This window comes from Gymnoscopelus microlampas (genome assembly GCF_963454915.1).
Source record: "Gymnoscopelus microlampas genome assembly, chromosome: 3".
NCBI lineage: Eukaryota > Metazoa > Chordata > Actinopteri > Myctophiformes > Myctophidae > Gymnoscopelus > Gymnoscopelus microlampas.
This window is the reverse complement of record NC_139940.1, coordinates 8,734,887-8,751,786: the sequence shown is the minus strand read 5'-3', so window position 1 is coordinate 8,751,786 and position 16,900 is coordinate 8,734,887. Positions and strand designations below refer to the sequence as shown.

At 43.0% G+C, this 16,900-nt stretch overlaps 2 protein-coding genes across 2 annotated transcripts in view; one reads left to right on the top strand and one right to left on the bottom strand.

Annotated features, from left to right (window-relative positions):
* Window positions 1-2,555: 2,555 nt before the first annotated feature.
* Window positions 2,556-4,122, top strand: LOC311041706 (zymogen granule membrane protein 16-like; the record flags this gene model as incomplete). Its single annotated transcript, XM_084052185.1, has 3 exons — window positions 2,556-2,671; window positions 3,354-3,492; window positions 3,877-4,122. The coding sequence occupies exons 2-3, from the start codon at window positions 3,421-3,423 to the stop codon at window positions 4,120-4,122; spliced, it is 318 nt and encodes a 105-aa protein (XP_083908311.1). The 5' UTR covers window positions 2,556-2,671; window positions 3,354-3,420.
* Window positions 4,123-5,400: 1,278 nt separating this feature from the next.
* Window positions 5,401-16,900, bottom strand: part of LOC311039989 (IgGFc-binding protein-like) — a 34,977-nt gene continuing 23,477 nt past the window's right edge. The window contains exons 23-30 of the mRNA XM_084050037.1: window positions 15,579-15,770; window positions 14,356-14,801; window positions 13,302-13,420; window positions 11,403-11,599; window positions 10,140-10,278; window positions 8,678-8,860; window positions 7,791-7,936; window positions 5,401-6,200 (exon numbers count right to left, since the gene is read on the bottom strand). Coding sequence (XP_083906163.1) covers window positions 5,907-6,200; window positions 7,791-7,936; window positions 8,678-8,860; window positions 10,140-10,278; window positions 11,403-11,599; window positions 13,302-13,420; window positions 14,356-14,801; window positions 15,579-15,770 — 1,716 coding nt within the window. The 3' untranslated portion in view covers window positions 5,401-5,906. The remainder of the gene's footprint in view (window positions 6,201-7,790; window positions 7,937-8,677; window positions 8,861-10,139; window positions 10,279-11,402; window positions 11,600-13,301; window positions 13,421-14,355; window positions 14,802-15,578; window positions 15,771-16,900) is intronic.

Sequence of the window (16,900 nt, the reverse complement as noted above, 5' to 3'; positions counted from 1 at the left end):
AAAAGGTAACAAACCCGGAAAATAACCCCCGGCCGCACATGCACGTGCGCTGCGCACCCAGCGCGGACATAAATCAGCACCCCTGATTGCGTGCAACCTTATTATACACAAGAGGTGGTAGAATACTGTAGGTGTTTTAATAAGGCAACAACATACATACAGTAGCTGTGAAATAATCACAATATACCACAGCCTCTTGTGTGTTAATGCACTATATATAGTGAATTTGTACTTGTTAATAACTTTATAATAATTGTATCTTCTTTTTCCAGTGTCTTTAACTCAGCAACAACATGGCCGTGGGTTCACTGCCTGTGATTGTGATTGTGATGCTGTCTTCAGCATGGGCCACACTGTGTGAGTACCAGACGCTGTGTGTGTGTGTGTGTGTGTGTGTGTGTGTGTGTGCAGTGGTGTGTTCTACCGTGGTACGCCGTATGGCCTGCAGACCACCGTATACATTCTAAAACAGTTCGAAACAGCGTATCTGATATGTTGTTCCGCATCTGATACGATGCACCCAGGTGGCTGGGCTGGGGGGACAGCAATACAAACAGTAAGAATGTGGTCTGATCATTAGTCTAACTCTGAAGTGAAGGCTTATCATGTGTGTGGCTGTTGTTCTTGAGGTGATAATTAATGGCTACTGGTGAAGGAATTCACACACACAACGACCTGCCATTCTCTTTATTGAACAGTTTGTGTCTTCAATGCCAAGTTAATACTATTCTGTAATATATACAGGAATGCTTGCTGTTAACACTGCTATTATATCTGATAAGCCTAACCAGCATTTATTTATAACAATCCTTGCACTTCTATGGTAATAAAAAAAATGGAAAATGCATCTAAGGCTAAAAGCAGCTTACACCTGGGCAAAACGGAATGCATCCTCTTTGGGTCCACTCCTAACCTCAGAAAGGCAGAGAGCTTCACGATCAAAGCGGGTGATGATATCATCAAAAGAAAAAACGAAATTACCTACCTGGGCTCTATCTTGGAGGCTGACCTCTCTGGTGACAAAAATGCTGAAAAAACGATCAAAACGGTCCACAAAAAAACACGCTATTTGCGGAGTATTGATCGTAAAGTCAGTAAGAAGACTCTGAAGACTCTTGCAGTGGCCCTCATACAAGGTCATTACGATTATGCATGTACTTCGTGGTATCACAACACCACCAAGGCCTTAAAAACAAGGTTCCAAACATCCCAAAACAAACTTGTAAGGCTACTTCTTGGCCTCAATTACAAAACCCATCTAACCCCTGATCATTTTGATAGGATTGGATGGCTTAGGGTTGCGGACAGAGTACAGCAACTTGCTATGGGCCTGGTCTTCAAGATCTACCACAACATTGGGATCCCCCTTTATTTGTCAAAATACTTCCAAAATGTTAATGATGTCCATGATCACAATACCAGAGGCAGCTCCACAAACCTCGTCCAACCCTTTTTTGGCTCAACAAAGGGAAGTAACTCGTTCTCATGCTATTCATCAAAAATGTGGAACGCCCTACCAAAAGGAGTAAAGGAGTGTAAAACCCTACTCTCTTTCAAAACAGCCCTAAAGATACACCTTCAGGAGGCTGCAATTGGAAAATGGCCCCTGTCTAAGTCCTAACCTAACCTACCCCCCTACCCCCCCCCCCTCTCTCCTTCTCCTTTTGTACATATTTCTTACTCTTCATACCAGTAACCTGTAAACTGATTGTATGACATTCTATAGTAGTTGTGTATATCTGTCTGTCTCTTATATGTCATCATGATTTGTGTGCATGGGGAACTCATTTGAAACAAGCTCAGTGCTTTTATGAGTCTTCCAGTTTAGTAGACCTTGTATTGTGAATGTGTACTTCCATGTACTGTTGTTCTCATGTCTTACTAAATAAAGTACATCAATCAATCAAGCTCCGAAGTGGTTAGGTTACAGGGTGATTAACATTAGAAACAGTAGAAAATCAGTACTTAAAGCATATTGTAAGTGTACTCAGTGTTACTGTGAAAATGGGCCTGAGTGGGCCCGGCCGAGTTTGTGAGGGGCAGAAACGAGCGCGGAGCGCGCACATTTTTTTTTTACATTGATGAATTATACGCGCGTGCGTGCCGTGCGTCTGGGAGGAACTAGGGGGGGAATAGTTATAGTATACTCTCCCAAAAAATCTAGAACACACCACTCTGTGTGTGTGTGTGTGTGTGTGTGTGTGTGTGTGTGTGTGTGTGTGTGTGTGTGTGTGTGTGTGTGAGAGAGAGAGAGAGAGAGAGAGAGAGAGAGAGAGAGAGAGAGAGAAAGAATGCAATTCATTCAATCTAAATAATATTGATAATAATCTACTATGCATTCAAAGTCAGACTAGTTTTATTGACATAGCATACATGTGCACTTATACTGTCAACAGAAATGAAAGAAAAGAAAAGAAAAACACAATACAGAATTGTTTGTGTGTAAATGTAATGTACACATAAGAATGGATGGATGTTAATGTTAATCTCTCTCTCTCTCTCTCTCTCTCTCTCTCTCTGTTTCTCCGGGACATACAGCGGGACATCATAACGGGACATACAGCTACTCTCTAGCAGTGGGTAAAGGGGCAGGTACCGCCTACCTGACCAAGGGGGAGGGACACATCACAGCCATCAGGGTCTGGGAGGCCCATAACACCTACATCCATGGGTATGTACAGTTCACTTGTCAACAGTAGAAACAAATTATGTTCCTGTATTGAGACGATGTAGGCATTTAGCAGACAGAAAGCTGAACAGTCCTCCAGCTTGGCAAGGCGTCCCAGTGAACACAATTTGTTGTGTTCACTGGAGAGTAGCCGGTGCCGTTCACAAGCTCACAACACACTGCAATACATTTCTGTAGTTCTGCTATTTTCTGCATGACATCCAGTAAATTAGGCAATACCCAGACTAACAGGGTGTTAAAAGATATATATACATACTGTATATAGATAAGAACGAGCCCTGAAGTTCCATTAGGTTTCGTGGGATGTTGATCAGGAACAAAGACAACACAAAGTTATGAAGATGAGTGACTCACACGGAAGTAGAGTCTAGACAAGTTGTAAAACGTGTAGCTGTTTTCAGTCAAAATGCAATAAGATCTATCAATCTGCCAATGTCAAGTGTCTATAAGTATCTAATATCTAGCACCCGTCTAATATCCACGCACGCACGCACGCACGCACGCACGCACGCACGCACGCACACACACACACACACACACACACACACACACACACACACACACACACACACACACACACACACACACACACACACACACACACACACACACACACACACACACACACACACACACACACACACACACACACACACACCTCTAGGTTTCAGTTTCAGTGTGATGGCATCTGGAGTGCGGTAGTCGGCACAAAGAAAGGCAACATACTAGAGATGGAGCTGCGTGATGGGGAGACCATCGTTCAGATCTCTGGGAAATATCACACCAGCAACAACATCTATCAGGTCAGAACTACATCAGTTCCTACATCTATCAATGCACTCACACTTGTAGTGTACAGTCCAAACACATTGCTATGGATAAACCTACCCAATCTATTTCATGACACTAACTAGCTCTTTTCCTTTCACAAAATACTACTATTAACTACTATCTAAGTGGCTTTAGTTTATCGTCACACTATTTCCCCTGAGGGTGGATTGCTGTATTTCAACTTCTTCCAAAGTGAAATAATTGATGTTATCAAAACAGCTTCCTCCCCAACACTAGATACATCTGCATAGTATAAGTTACATATTAATATCTGGTCTAGTTTTTATGACTAGTAGATTTTAGAAATAAAAAATGTAATAACCAAATTGTCATTGAACCTTTGATTCCTGTTGCAGGTGATATTTGTGACCAACAGGGGCCGCTTCTTGACAGCTGGTCAGCCCACTGGCTTTTCCTTCAACTTCTACCCACATCACCCTGACGCTGAACTGCTGATGATCAGTGGACGCTTCGCTGGTCATGCAATAACCTCCATCGGAGCTCACTGGGGCGTGATTGGCTCTGACTCCAAGGAGTCTGACTCCAAGGAGTCAGACGCCCCAGTCACAGTGAAACCAGGGAAAGGCAGTGGAACCAAGTAGCACTAGATGTTGAATCACTGAATCAAACCATCCACATCAACTCGTCTCATTTAACCTTGGTGTTGATTAATCTCCCATTTTCATTCCTTCGTTTTCAGTCTCCTGGCATCAAATTTCTCTTAGTGCAAACAAAAAAAAATCAGACTCTAATGTTCTCTTGTTATGTTATGTTTACCACTTTTGCAAATTAAAAATCTTTTTAAAAGGGAGCTATTTGATGTGTGAATCTTCTTGTTTCAAGGGTATATCCAAGTAGGGACCTGGATATTGAATAGGGAGCCGAGCTGAGAAACACTGATTTAACCAGTTAGCACACCAGAAAGCAGAACTATGCCGCTTTCTGGTGTGCTAACTGCTTCTCTGTAGCGAGTGAACAGTGCAGTCAAAGTGGGGTTTGGGGACCCCCAGGGGTCCTTGAGGTGGTCCTCAGTTTAACCCTTTATACTGTACAGTACATTGGCTATTTGAAAATAGCAGACAAGCTCACAACCAGTAACCAAAATGTAGGTTTAAATTGACCCAAAGTAGTTGTGTATACATACAGTATATACTCTATATACATCTACTTCCAACCCAACCCATTAATAACATTTACCAAATGCTCATGCAAGGGAATCTTGTTGGTTTCATAGCAGCCTCTCTTGCCAGGCGGCATGAAGGCTTCGGTCTTGGAAATGAAGCCAATGCGGAAGTAATAAAAACGCTGCAGTTCTCATTAATGGCCCAGCAGCTGCCGCCGATTGCCCCCCTCCAGATGCAAAATCATTTTCATTCCATTGAAGTCAATGGGGATTTGACACGACTTTGCACTTGGTTTTAGTAACTTAGTAAACGTTTTCATAAAGACATGTTTTCAATCAATAGTTTAAATGATGGTTGTATTCATTTTTAAATGGATGATAAAGCAGGGTATGCTTTCGGGCCAGGCTGTGATTGGGTTATAATGAGTGAAGACCCACCCCTTGCTCTCTTACCCACCAATAGCACACCGGTTGCGGTTGCACTGGTGGTCATTTTTCGCTGAATTAGTGGCTTCAAACCCATTGATTTCTACAGACCCGTTGTCTGTAGAAATCAATGGGTGACGTCACGATACCGGCTTAGTCCATATTTTTTTATACAGTCTATCTATGCTCACAATGCGTCACGATGCGCAACGTGGTGAGCTTGTAGATCGGCGATTTTTGGCCAATGTTCCCCTCAGAATATGGATGCTGGGGTTGAAGTGGTTAATAATCCCAGGGATAATTAATCTCATTGAAAGAGAAAACAGCTGAATATGTTGCTTAATGTCTTTAATATGTATTGATTAATAACTCACATGCACAATTGATTCAAAGCAGTGTCAATAATCTCAACTCATCTTCCAAATACATTTCATTCATGCTGAAATATGTATGGACTGATTTACATCATTGATTATACATAGATTACTATGCATTAGTGGAAAGTAAAATACAATGTATGTTTGTATGTATGTTTCATTATATCATAGTTTATATCTGAAAAGTAACTAGTAACTAAAGTTTTCAAATAATTGTAGTGGAGTAAAAGTACAACATTTGCCTCTGAGATGTAGTGGAGTAGAAGTAAAAGTATTTGAAATTGGAAATACTCAAGTAAAGTACAAATACCTCAAAATTGTACTTAAGTACAGTATTTAAGGTAATGTACTTAGTTACTTCCCACCACTGGTGGAAAGTAAAGTACAACATGTGATCATAATTTTTTTTAAAGGTAGCCCCACACACCCTTGTATCGAATTGTTATAGGTTTTGCCCAGTCTAACAGACGCCAGGGACGCGCCACGACTTCCCCCACTTCTCCACGCTGGCCGACAGGGTGCCGCTGGGCGTGGCCTGCTCGTCGGTGGCGTTGCCGTTGTAGTTGCCACAGAGACCGCCCACGTTGCCATGGAAGCTGCTGCTGAGGGTCACCATCAGGAGGGTGTTCCAGTCGAACACCACCTCCACTCCAAAGTCTGTGCGCAGCCGTCCCCTGCCCCTCACTCCCAACTCTTTTATAGAGATGCTGTCTTTTTCTAGCTGGACTGGGAGCTTAGTATTAACGCCATCCACCTGGAGAGAGACCACAGACAGACAGACAGACAGACAGACAGACAGACAGACAGACAGACAGACAGACAGACGAGAGAGAGAGGCAGAGAGAGACAGGCTATCAGCTGACTTTCTCTAGACCAGGGGTCTTCAACCTTTTCAGGCCAAGGACCCCCTAGCTGAGACAGAGATGAAGCAGGGACCCCCCTCTATATTGTACAAAATGGCGTTTCAGAATTAAACTTTTTTTTTGGTTTACTTGGTCTGCTCTTTTTTCCCTCTACACCTATACCTCTTTGCCAAAAATAGCCGATCTACAAGCTCACAACGCCTCGCGCGAGGCGTTGTGAGCTTGTAGATCGGCTATTTTTGGCTAAAGTGCTCCTTAGAAAAAGGGCTAGGGTTCAACTGGTTAAGGTAAAACAAAAAATCCTCTCACACAAAGATTTGGCGGACCCCCTGTAGTAACTCTGCGGACCCCCTAGGGGTCCCGGACCCCCTGTTGAAGACCCCTGCTCTAGACTGTCTCTGAACCTGGACCGCTTTTTCCGTCTACACACCAAAGCACCTCACCAAAGATTGGCCGATCTTCAAGCTCACAACGTGCCGTAGCTTGTAAATCGGCTATTTTTTGGCTAATGTTCCCCCCAGAATGTGGATGCAGGGGTTCAAGTGGTTAAGTTGCAATCTGTAGCTTGAACTGAGCCCAGGTGCAGAATCAGAATAAAGTGGATTCTGAAAGCCTATTTGTATAGAGGATACATTACATTTTGAGCTTCATGGGAATTACCACTTTGTCAACCAGTAGTGGTCCTCCCCGACCACAGGATATACATCTCTCAAGGGCAGGGGGACCAACTACGTACATAACATACACCACTTATACTCCATCGCACAACCCTTTTGAAGTGTTGATAATGATTTCATCAATGGTACAAAAAAAAAAAAGTATATCAGGTCATGGCCTTATGCACATTAAACTGGGGGTCCTTGAAATTAAAAAAAAAGTTGAGAATCTCCGAACAAAAAATGCTTTGACTTTGACTTACCAAGAGATAAACCGTGCCATAGCTTATGAAGTGTCAATATCTTGTATTTAAATGCAAATAAGAAAGGGAAAGTGAATCCTCGTATCCCTGCACTTGGTCCCATTTGTACACTCTCAGAGTTACAGAGCTGAAAGGGTCCATTTGGTTCCTAACCATCAATCATTTAGCTGGGGACCCTCTGGAACCCCCTCAAGGACCCCTGGGGGTCCCCAGACCCCACTTTGAGAACCACTGTGATCCAGTGAGACCTGGCAGATACAGGTATACAGTCCTAAATAATACACAGAAAATTAAGTCACTTTCCACTGTGTTACACAATCTGAACACTAAGTTCAGATGCTTGTGGAAGTGTTTTTATTTTATTTTAATGTTTTAACCCTATATACTTTGTTGACTGGCATCCCCCAGGGGTCTATACTATCCAGGTCCAAAAATGTTTCCTTTATAACACACCAAATCTCTGAATCGCTGACAATAGCCTACAGATCTACAAGCTCGCAAATGTTCAAACCCAGAATAGGGAAGCTAGGGTTCATGTGGTTTAGATTAAAATGAGCCTAACCTCCACAGTGCCATCATGTCCTTTGATGATGGTGATACGGTGGCCCAGGAGGTCCACACTGGCTGACTGAATGAAGGAGCCAAGGTCATTCCCACGGAGCTCGTTCTTAGTTGTCACGGTTACCTCGGGCAGGGTGGGGTCGTCACCTAGTGATTTCATAATAAGAGAAGCTGTATAAATATATTATATTATCAAATGTCTGTCTGTCTTTATAAGGGTCTGCCTGTGCATAATGTAAAAAAAATGCATTATATAAATCTCTGGGCGCTACACTCCCCCCACCAGCCATGAGAAAAGAAATGCATTATATTATATATAAATATATCTCTCTCTCTCTCTCTCTAATTATTACATTATTATTAGTTTCTATTACATACAATTATTCAATTGTACAACGGAGTACAGTAGGTCTTACGTGGTTAATGACACTTAGTCCATTGTAAAAACATCTATTTTTTTTTTTTCGTGTCAATTCGTTGATACACAAGAAATTCAAAAATAATAATTACATATTAAAACACCTGTTTCTTGATTAACCTACTCTACATTAGCAAGATCAAGTCGGTTATTGGTTATAAACATCAGTTTTGGTATATTTTTAGGTTAATTCAGGGGTTCAGGGTTGCCAGATCTGCTTATTATAATTTCCCCGCAAGATTTTATTAGAAAATAGCAGATCTACAAGCTCACAACGCGTCGCGATGCGACGCGTTGTGAGCTTGTAGATCTGCTATTTTCTAATAGCTGATGTATGTGTTCAAGTGCTCACGTGGCCCATAGTCGCTTCTTTTGGGCTGGTTTTCCTAGACCTGGTTCCTTGTTTCTCTCACAGAATCTGGCAACACATGCCCTACTCCCTGGGCATACAGAACCACACCCACACACACCTGTGGTGTTGACGAGGACGTAGGAGCAGGTTCCCCCGAAGGAGAACCTGAAGCCATCGAAGGAGGAGAACTGTGGGTCGCCAAAGGCCCAGCACACAGCCTTAGACTGGGCCACACACACTGCCTCGCCGTCCTGGACCTCACAACGCTCTTTCTCGCGACACTCAAACTCCGCACAGGGGTCTGTAACGAGCACACACACACACACACACACACACACACACACACACACACACACACACACACACACACACACACACACACACACACACACACACACACACACACACACACACACACACACACACACACACACACACACACACACACACACACACACAGGTTTATTGTCACATCACAGGTTTACAAGGTAAAAAAAAGTGGGTGATATTTGTTTTTGTACATCATTCCCATCGCAACGTTAATTTCCATAGAAAGAAGAGTGGGGAGGGAGAAGAAGAAGGGGGGCAAGTGGGAAGGAGATAAAACAAGAGAACAACAGAAGGCCAAACAAGTTATCTACATATTTACAAAGTACCTGAGATAAGAAACAAACTAAGGTGCCTGAGCATAGCAGCAGCAATGTATGTATACTGTGCATGATATACTTATGGACGTTAAGGTGCTTAGAGAAAAAAGAGCACAATAAAAAAAGACAGAAAGTCAGTGCGTTATACATGGGATTAAGGTGCAAAAGGTCAGTGCGTGTCCACCTAAGGTGGACTGACCCTGGTATAATCCGCAAGTAGCTCCATGAGAGAGATAAAAAAACACACACACACACACACACACACACACACACACACACACACACACACACACACACACACACACACACACACACACACACACACGCAAAACCTTCATGACGTAATTGTGCTTGACGAGACATTTCACACAAATGGGGGGACTTTATGTAAGCGAGCACAGATACACACAACATCATACATGGGCAACTGGCGGCCCGGGGGCCACATGCGGCCCCCACCTTCACTTACTGCGGCCCGCAGGTTCATTTCGGATTACTGATATATTATTGATTTCAGCTGTTACAATTCCAAACCTGCAAACATGACCCGCTTTAATTACTTCTACGTCTTTATTAGTAGCTTAAATGACTGGAAAATTCTATTGTCTTTTTTACGTCCAATGTATTTGTATTTAAGTTCATAAAGTTAACATAAGTATAACTAAATGCATTTTGAATTAAATAAAAAAAAAAAAAACAGGATTCCAATTCAAAAATAGCAAAAAAAGAATCTGGATTTTAATTCAAAAATAGCAAAAATAGAAAATCTACAAGCTCAAAGCCGAAAAAAACGAAAAAAGTTAAAATATGGAGCTAAGAGGTGTCTTTCCGACAGTATATGCAATGTGGCCCTCTGGTGTGAGTGTGGAAAAATAGTGGCCTTCTCCATCATCAAAGTTGCATCACCCCTGCACATCATGGTGGTATAATTACCCGGCGTGTAGCATCCTAGCGTCCCTTCTTTCACACCACACTCCTCCCCCTTCTGGCAACTGTGTTCTTTGCAGCTGAAGCGACCGGACTGGCACTCACAGCTCTCTGAACAGCCGTCTCGTAACACCGTCACACCTGACTGAGAGGAGCAATAGATTCATGAGTGAGGGGGAAGGGATAGTACTTGCTGGTACCTGGGTTGGGGGAAGTTACTTTTACAGCTCCAGCCAGCTGACAGCTGCTCAGATAGCTTTGATGTAACCTCGGTCCCAGCCTCACTCATCTGCGAAAAGAAGAGCCTGGTCACGACCTAAAGCAGCGAGTGTCTAGGAAGTCCTGAGTGGACAGGATTTCCGTCGATGTCACCATGGGCTACATACTGTAAACCAGAGGTCTTCAACGTTTTCAGGCCAAGGACCCCCTAGCTGAGAGAGAGATGAAGCAGGGCCCCCTCTATATTGTAATTGTGTTTAAGATTACACTTTTTTTTGTTTACTTGGTCTGCCCTTTTTTCCCTCTACACCTATGCCTCTTTGCCAAAAATAGCCGATCTACAAGCCCACAACGTCTCGCAGCGCGAGGCGTTGTGAGCTTGTAGATCTGCTATTTTTGGCTAAAGTTCTCCTCAGAAAAGGGATGCTAGGTTTCGAGTGGTTATGGTAAAAAGAAAAATCATATCACATAAAGATTTGGCGGACCCACTGTAGTAACTCTGAGGACCCCCCTAGGGGTCCCGGACCCCCTGTTGAAGACCCCTGCTGTACACTGAAAAAAAAGGGCACTTCTGGTCAAGAGGGCAAAGGGCAGGTGCTCTAGCACCACCTAGAGTCTATCTGTGCACGTCCCTGCATGGGAAGGAGTTGTTTAGGGGTTAATTTGTCTTGCTCATGGACACTTCTGGGTGAGCCGGGGGTCGAACCAGCGGCCTTCCTGCCCTGAACTAGTGACACAGGCCTTGGTGCTGTACCAGCAACCATAGATAACCATCATTTACAACGGTTCCCAAACGTTTTAGTTTGAGACCCAATAGAGAAATGTTATGTATCCCCGGGACCCAAACTTACAAAAATATAATTACGAATTAACCACTTCAGCCCTATTTAGTAGTGAAAATAGCTGATCTACAAGCTCAAAAAAGGGATATTTAGATTTACCCCGTGACCCAAAAGTGGGTTCAGAGTCCGACCCATTGTCTCTGAAACACTGATCTACAAGGCATAAGACAACTAATAGGACTAATAGAACGTGTGTTATTACTGTCACCTTATAGTACATTCCATCCACCACACAGCCACATTTCTCCACGGGAACACAGCGTCCGGCATCGAACGCCAAGCCTTCGTCACACTGACAGCCCTCGTGGCACAGAGGACAGCGGCGAGGAGTCACCAGGTAGGAGCAGGAGGAACCACAGGTGTCTGTACACAGCTCATAGTGACTCCCCGCTGGGCATGTCAGAGCTGCAAGGACAGACAAAGTGAGGTAAATAAACTTCCTTTAAAAAGGTTACTGGACATTCACAACACGTTCACAAACACACATTAGATCAGGGGTCTTCAACCTTTTCAGGCCAAGGACCCCCTGGGTGAGAGAGAGATGAAGCAGGGACCCCCCTACTCTATATTGTATAACATTATGTTTCAGATTAAATTTTTTTTTTTTTTACTTAGTCTGCTATTTTTTCCCTCTATACCTAGCCTCACCTAGCCTCTTTGCCAGAAATAGCCGATCTACAAGCTCTCAACACCTCGCAGCGCGAGGCGTTGAGAGCTTGTAGATCTGCTATTTTCGGCTAATGTTCCCCTCGGGAAAAGGAATTTTAGGGTTCAAGTGGTTAATGTAAAAAAACGAAATCCTATCACACAAAGATTTGGCGGACCCCCCTATAGTAGCTCTGAGGACCCCCTAGGGGTCCCGGACCCCCTGTTGAAGACCCCTGCATTAGATATACCAGTCCACGTAAGTGCAGTGAACAAGGAAAGACATGCTTCCATGTGTTATGCTCCACACAAAATGGAACAAACTTCAGGACTCTCTGAAACTGGTGCGATTGGTCTCAATAGAGACATTCAGGGTGCTTCTTGAGGACACACTACATAGTGACTGCACCCGTTTCATGTAACACTACGTTTATTTGCATCATGTGACGTTGTAATGTGATTCAAATGTTTGTTATTGTTTTTCATTATGTATGTATTTTGTATTTTATATGCTGTTATCAGGGCGTCCTTGAAAAAGAGAGCTTTTGGTACTTTAAGTACATTTTGATACCAATACTTTTGTACTTTTACTGAAGTAAGTTTAGAATTCCGGACTATTACTTGTAACAGAGAACTTCTACACTGCAGTATGGATACTTTTACTTAAGTAAAATATTTGAGTACTTGTAAGGAGAATTGAAAAAGTACAAAAAAAGCATGCTGAAATAGAAGCCACTATTCTTGCATCAATACAAATTGGTGGGTTGTGTATGAAATGACCAAGCAAAAGTTCTGCTCCTGTCCAGCACCGTTAGCATTTTTATCTAAGTTTAAGTCGGTCATTTGCGTATGTTTAGGCACATGGTTCCAGTAATCTCTCAAGAACAGATTCAGAGCTACGCTACTGAATCTATCGAGAGCCTCGTTCAGAACGTGTGCGTGTTAGCTTACAAGTGGGCGTGCCTTCATATCAGGAAGCAGGGCGCGCTTTACCCAATCAAATGTAGTGGTTTACTGTCTGTGCGCTCCCTTCCCACTGAAAACAAACCGAAACTCATTTACAAATAGCGTCCTCGGAGCAGACAAAACCGCGGAAAGATATTCACATTTTAACTTGCTCTTTCATCATAGAAACAAGTGGGCTTATAACCAAAACGATCCATGTTCTCTGGGAGAAGTGGTGTTAGTGTTCCGTGTAGAAATATTGTTGGTGGGAATGAAAACATAAGCGCACCACCGGAAGTGGAGCGCTGAGGGCAGACCAAAACCCCGGTTTCCTTGTGCACGGGTGCTCCGTTCAGCTCCCCCCAGAGCCAAGTGAAAGAGTAAAAAACAGCAGAGGGCGCTGTTTTTCCTTTTTATTTGGCGATGGGTTCCCAGATTGGGTTCCAGTGACGTGTATACAATATGGTTTGAGCCACTCAGCATGCTCCATTCTCTCCACCACTCAGATAACACTTACGACACAATTTGTCCGTCCTCCAGCTGGTTACCGTGGCACCCGCTGATTGACAGGAGGAGACGTAAGCCTGGATGTGACGACACAGGATGTCCCGCCCTCCCCCGCCTGTGGCTATATCCCTGGTTACAAGAAATCACAATATTAAAAAGTTCTGGTTAGAGTTTTTTACACAATGTCACTTGTCTTTGGTAAATGTTTTTGGTTTTAATAAGGTACACTAATCATATGTTTTTGTTTAACTACAATGTGGCAAGTATAGTTAAACAATGATGTGCTAATTATTGTTTAGTATTATAGGTTTAGGTCAATTTCTTACTATCAGTGCACAATAAAACAAAATCTCAGCTTTTGTTAAAACAGATTAAAAGTAATAATCAAAAATGCAATCATAGAACTAATTTAATTCTGTATAAGCCAAACATTGGACTGATCAGAATCAGATTAAAAATGTTACATTATATTCCATACTTTCATCGTTTCATTTATTGAAGGCTATATTTTTTTTTAATAGACTACTACTTTGTAATTCCAAACAGCTTTTTATTATTTCCAACAAATTATTTGGACATTTCCTGTTCTGTTGCATTTACATTAGTTTGGGGCACTGGTTCTCAACATGGGGTCCATTTGTACACTCTCAGAGTTGAAGTAACACTGAGGATTTTACAGTGTGGATTGGGTTGTATTAAATGGGGGTCTGTGTGGTCTAAGTCATTGGTTCTCAAAGTGGGGTCCGGAAACCCCTAGGGGTCCTTGAGGGAGTTCCAGGGGGTCCCCAGCTAAATGATGGATTAGGCACCAAATGGACCCTTATGGGTCTGTTACTCTGAGAGTGTACAAATGGAACCAAATGGACCATCCATTTGTACACTCTCAGAGTTACATTAACATAGATAGTTACAATATAAATTGGGGTCCCAGAGATAGCAATGCCATTAAATGGGGGTCCGTAGCCTAATGCATGTCAAACAGTCCTTGAAATTTAAATGGTTGAGAATCACTGCTAGAGCCGTAAAAGTCAAAGTTTGATCTTAAACTCTGTTGTTAGACTTACGTGGCACAGCTGTCATAGTGAAACTGAGGCGGCACTGCGGCATGACAGCCCGCAAAGGGACCCTGGCGAGCTTTGATGATGTCACAGACATCCTTATCTATCGGAACTTTTGGTTTTACTGGTGTTGGACAGGGAGTGTCTCCAGACTCGCCACATCCTGTCTGACAGGGGACGTCGGTCCAAGCTGCGGTAAACGCCTCCAGCGGTGCAGGTTCCTTCTGATCGGCCAGAACAAAGTCGTCGGAGGATTTGCCGTTGTAGTTGCCGCAGAGACCGCGCGGAGCGCCGCGATAGGTGGACGGCAGCCGTAAGACCACGCCCGCTGTGGTGTCATAGGTCACCGTCAGGCCGAAGTCTGTCTCCACGACGATGTTGATGCCGTTCTGGTTAACACTCACTTTCCCATTGGCCAGTGAGAGAGGAAGGCTGGCTCTGACGTCATCAAGCTGAGACACAGAGGAATACCCAAAACTACTATTGTATGTATGGATAACAATGTAAATTGTTGCTGTCGGGTGGAAAACTCATACTCTATGTCCATTGTCCAAAACGAATACTTGTCAAGACACAAATTAAAAAGCAGCATAAAAAGCAGATCTACAAGCTCAAAACACGTCGCTTGTAGATCTGCTATTTTTGCTACTTTTAAGTGACACTGTAGTATGACAAAGTCGGGTATTAATCTACGAAGAAAACGTTTTTAAAAAAATATACGGAGATACAAGGTTTCTGCCCGAGAGCAAGGATATATACTTATTATGTAAGACATTCAGTGGTGTAAAGTAACTAAGTACATTTACTCAAGAACTGTACTTAAGTAAAATTTTGAGGTACTTTTACTTTACTGGAGTATTTCCAATTGTCTATACTTTTACTTCTACTCCACTACATCTCAGAGGCAAATATTGTACTTTTACTCCACTACAATTATTTGAAAACTTTAGTTACTGGTTACTTTGCATATATAAATTCTTTAAAACATACATTAACCACTTTAGCTCTATTTTATACATAGGCTATTTTCAAACATTTTAGTACTTTTACTTTTGGTACTTTAAGTAGATTTTGATACCAATACTTTTGTACTTTAACTCAAGTCAATTTTTGCATTCCGGACTTTTACTCGTAACAGAGTACTTCTACATTGCAGTATTGATACTTTCACTTAAGTAAAACATTCGAGTACTTTTCCCACCACTTGGATGTATTTACAGACGTTATACCTTGACCTCCCCGACAACGCCGCTGTCCATGGAGATCTTAAAGGCGTAGGCCTCCACCTCCACACTGCGGCTCACGCTGCCATCCTCCCGGTCAGTGTGTTGGCGCAGCGACACAGAGAAGGCTGCCCTTCCACCGGTCCTCTCCTTCACCTCTGACAGGGTGAACACACAGTCTCCCCTAAGAGAATACACCTGGGAGAGGAGAGGAGGAGTCAATAAAGACAGTGGCGTGCACAGACATTTTGAGGGGCAGGTGATCAAGTAAATTACACTTTTTTTTGTTTACTTGGTCTGCTCTTTTTTCCCTCTACACCTATACCTCTTTGCCAAAAATAGCCGATCTACAAGCCCACAACGCCTCGCAGCGCGAGGCGTTGTGGGCTTGTAGATCTGCTATTTTTGGCTAAAGTTCTCCTCAGAAAAGGGATGCTAGGTTTCGAGTGGTTATGGTAAAAAAGAAAAATCATATCACATAAAGATTTGGCGGACCCCCTGTAGTAACTCTGAGGACCCCCTAGGGGTCCCGGACCCCCTGTTGGAGACCCCTTCTGTAAACTGAAAAAGGGCACTTCTGGTCAAGAGGGCAAAGGGCAGGGGCTCTGGCACCACCTAGAGTCTATCTGTGCACGTCCCTGAATAAAGACATAAAAGCCAAAAAAATCTATATATTTTAAAGAGCTGGTGCCATGTTTTTGCACTTTTTCTGTTTTTCATGTGTCTATGAGGTTGATATAACTTCATTAAGCCCCCCGGTGGTGTTTTTAATGGTGTTTTATGTCTTCTCTGACTATTTGGAGTTTCTTCCTGGAGGCTGAAACCTTGAGGGTCAAACGTGTCAATAGAGAAACAGCGCTTTAGTGACATTGTTAAAACATACCCTCCCCCTCATTATCATAACACAGCAGGTGTGGGCATGAGGAGGAGGAGGGACTAGGACAGGTGGGTGGTGCTAGGGTGGTGGAGGAGGTGCTAAGGTGAGAACCAGGTATACTTAATGAACTGGAGGCGTGTCCACATAAAAACATAATTTTAACAATTTCTGTACACTTTTTTGAAGAAAATCTTCTTCCTAGTATAACCATAATACCTGATGATTATGTTATGTTTTAGGGGGGGGGGGAGGGATCACTGAAAATCACAGCACTCCGTCTTTAATATTAACATTAGTGTCCCTATTCTGGGGGCGAAGTAGCCGATCTACTGTACAAGCTTCCAACATGTCACGTTGCAACACGAGATTTGGTGTTAAGGGGAAAAAAAGTATACAGTATACTGTAGAGCCCTGAGGTACCACAGTGGTTAAAAGTTCCACTGAGGGATGT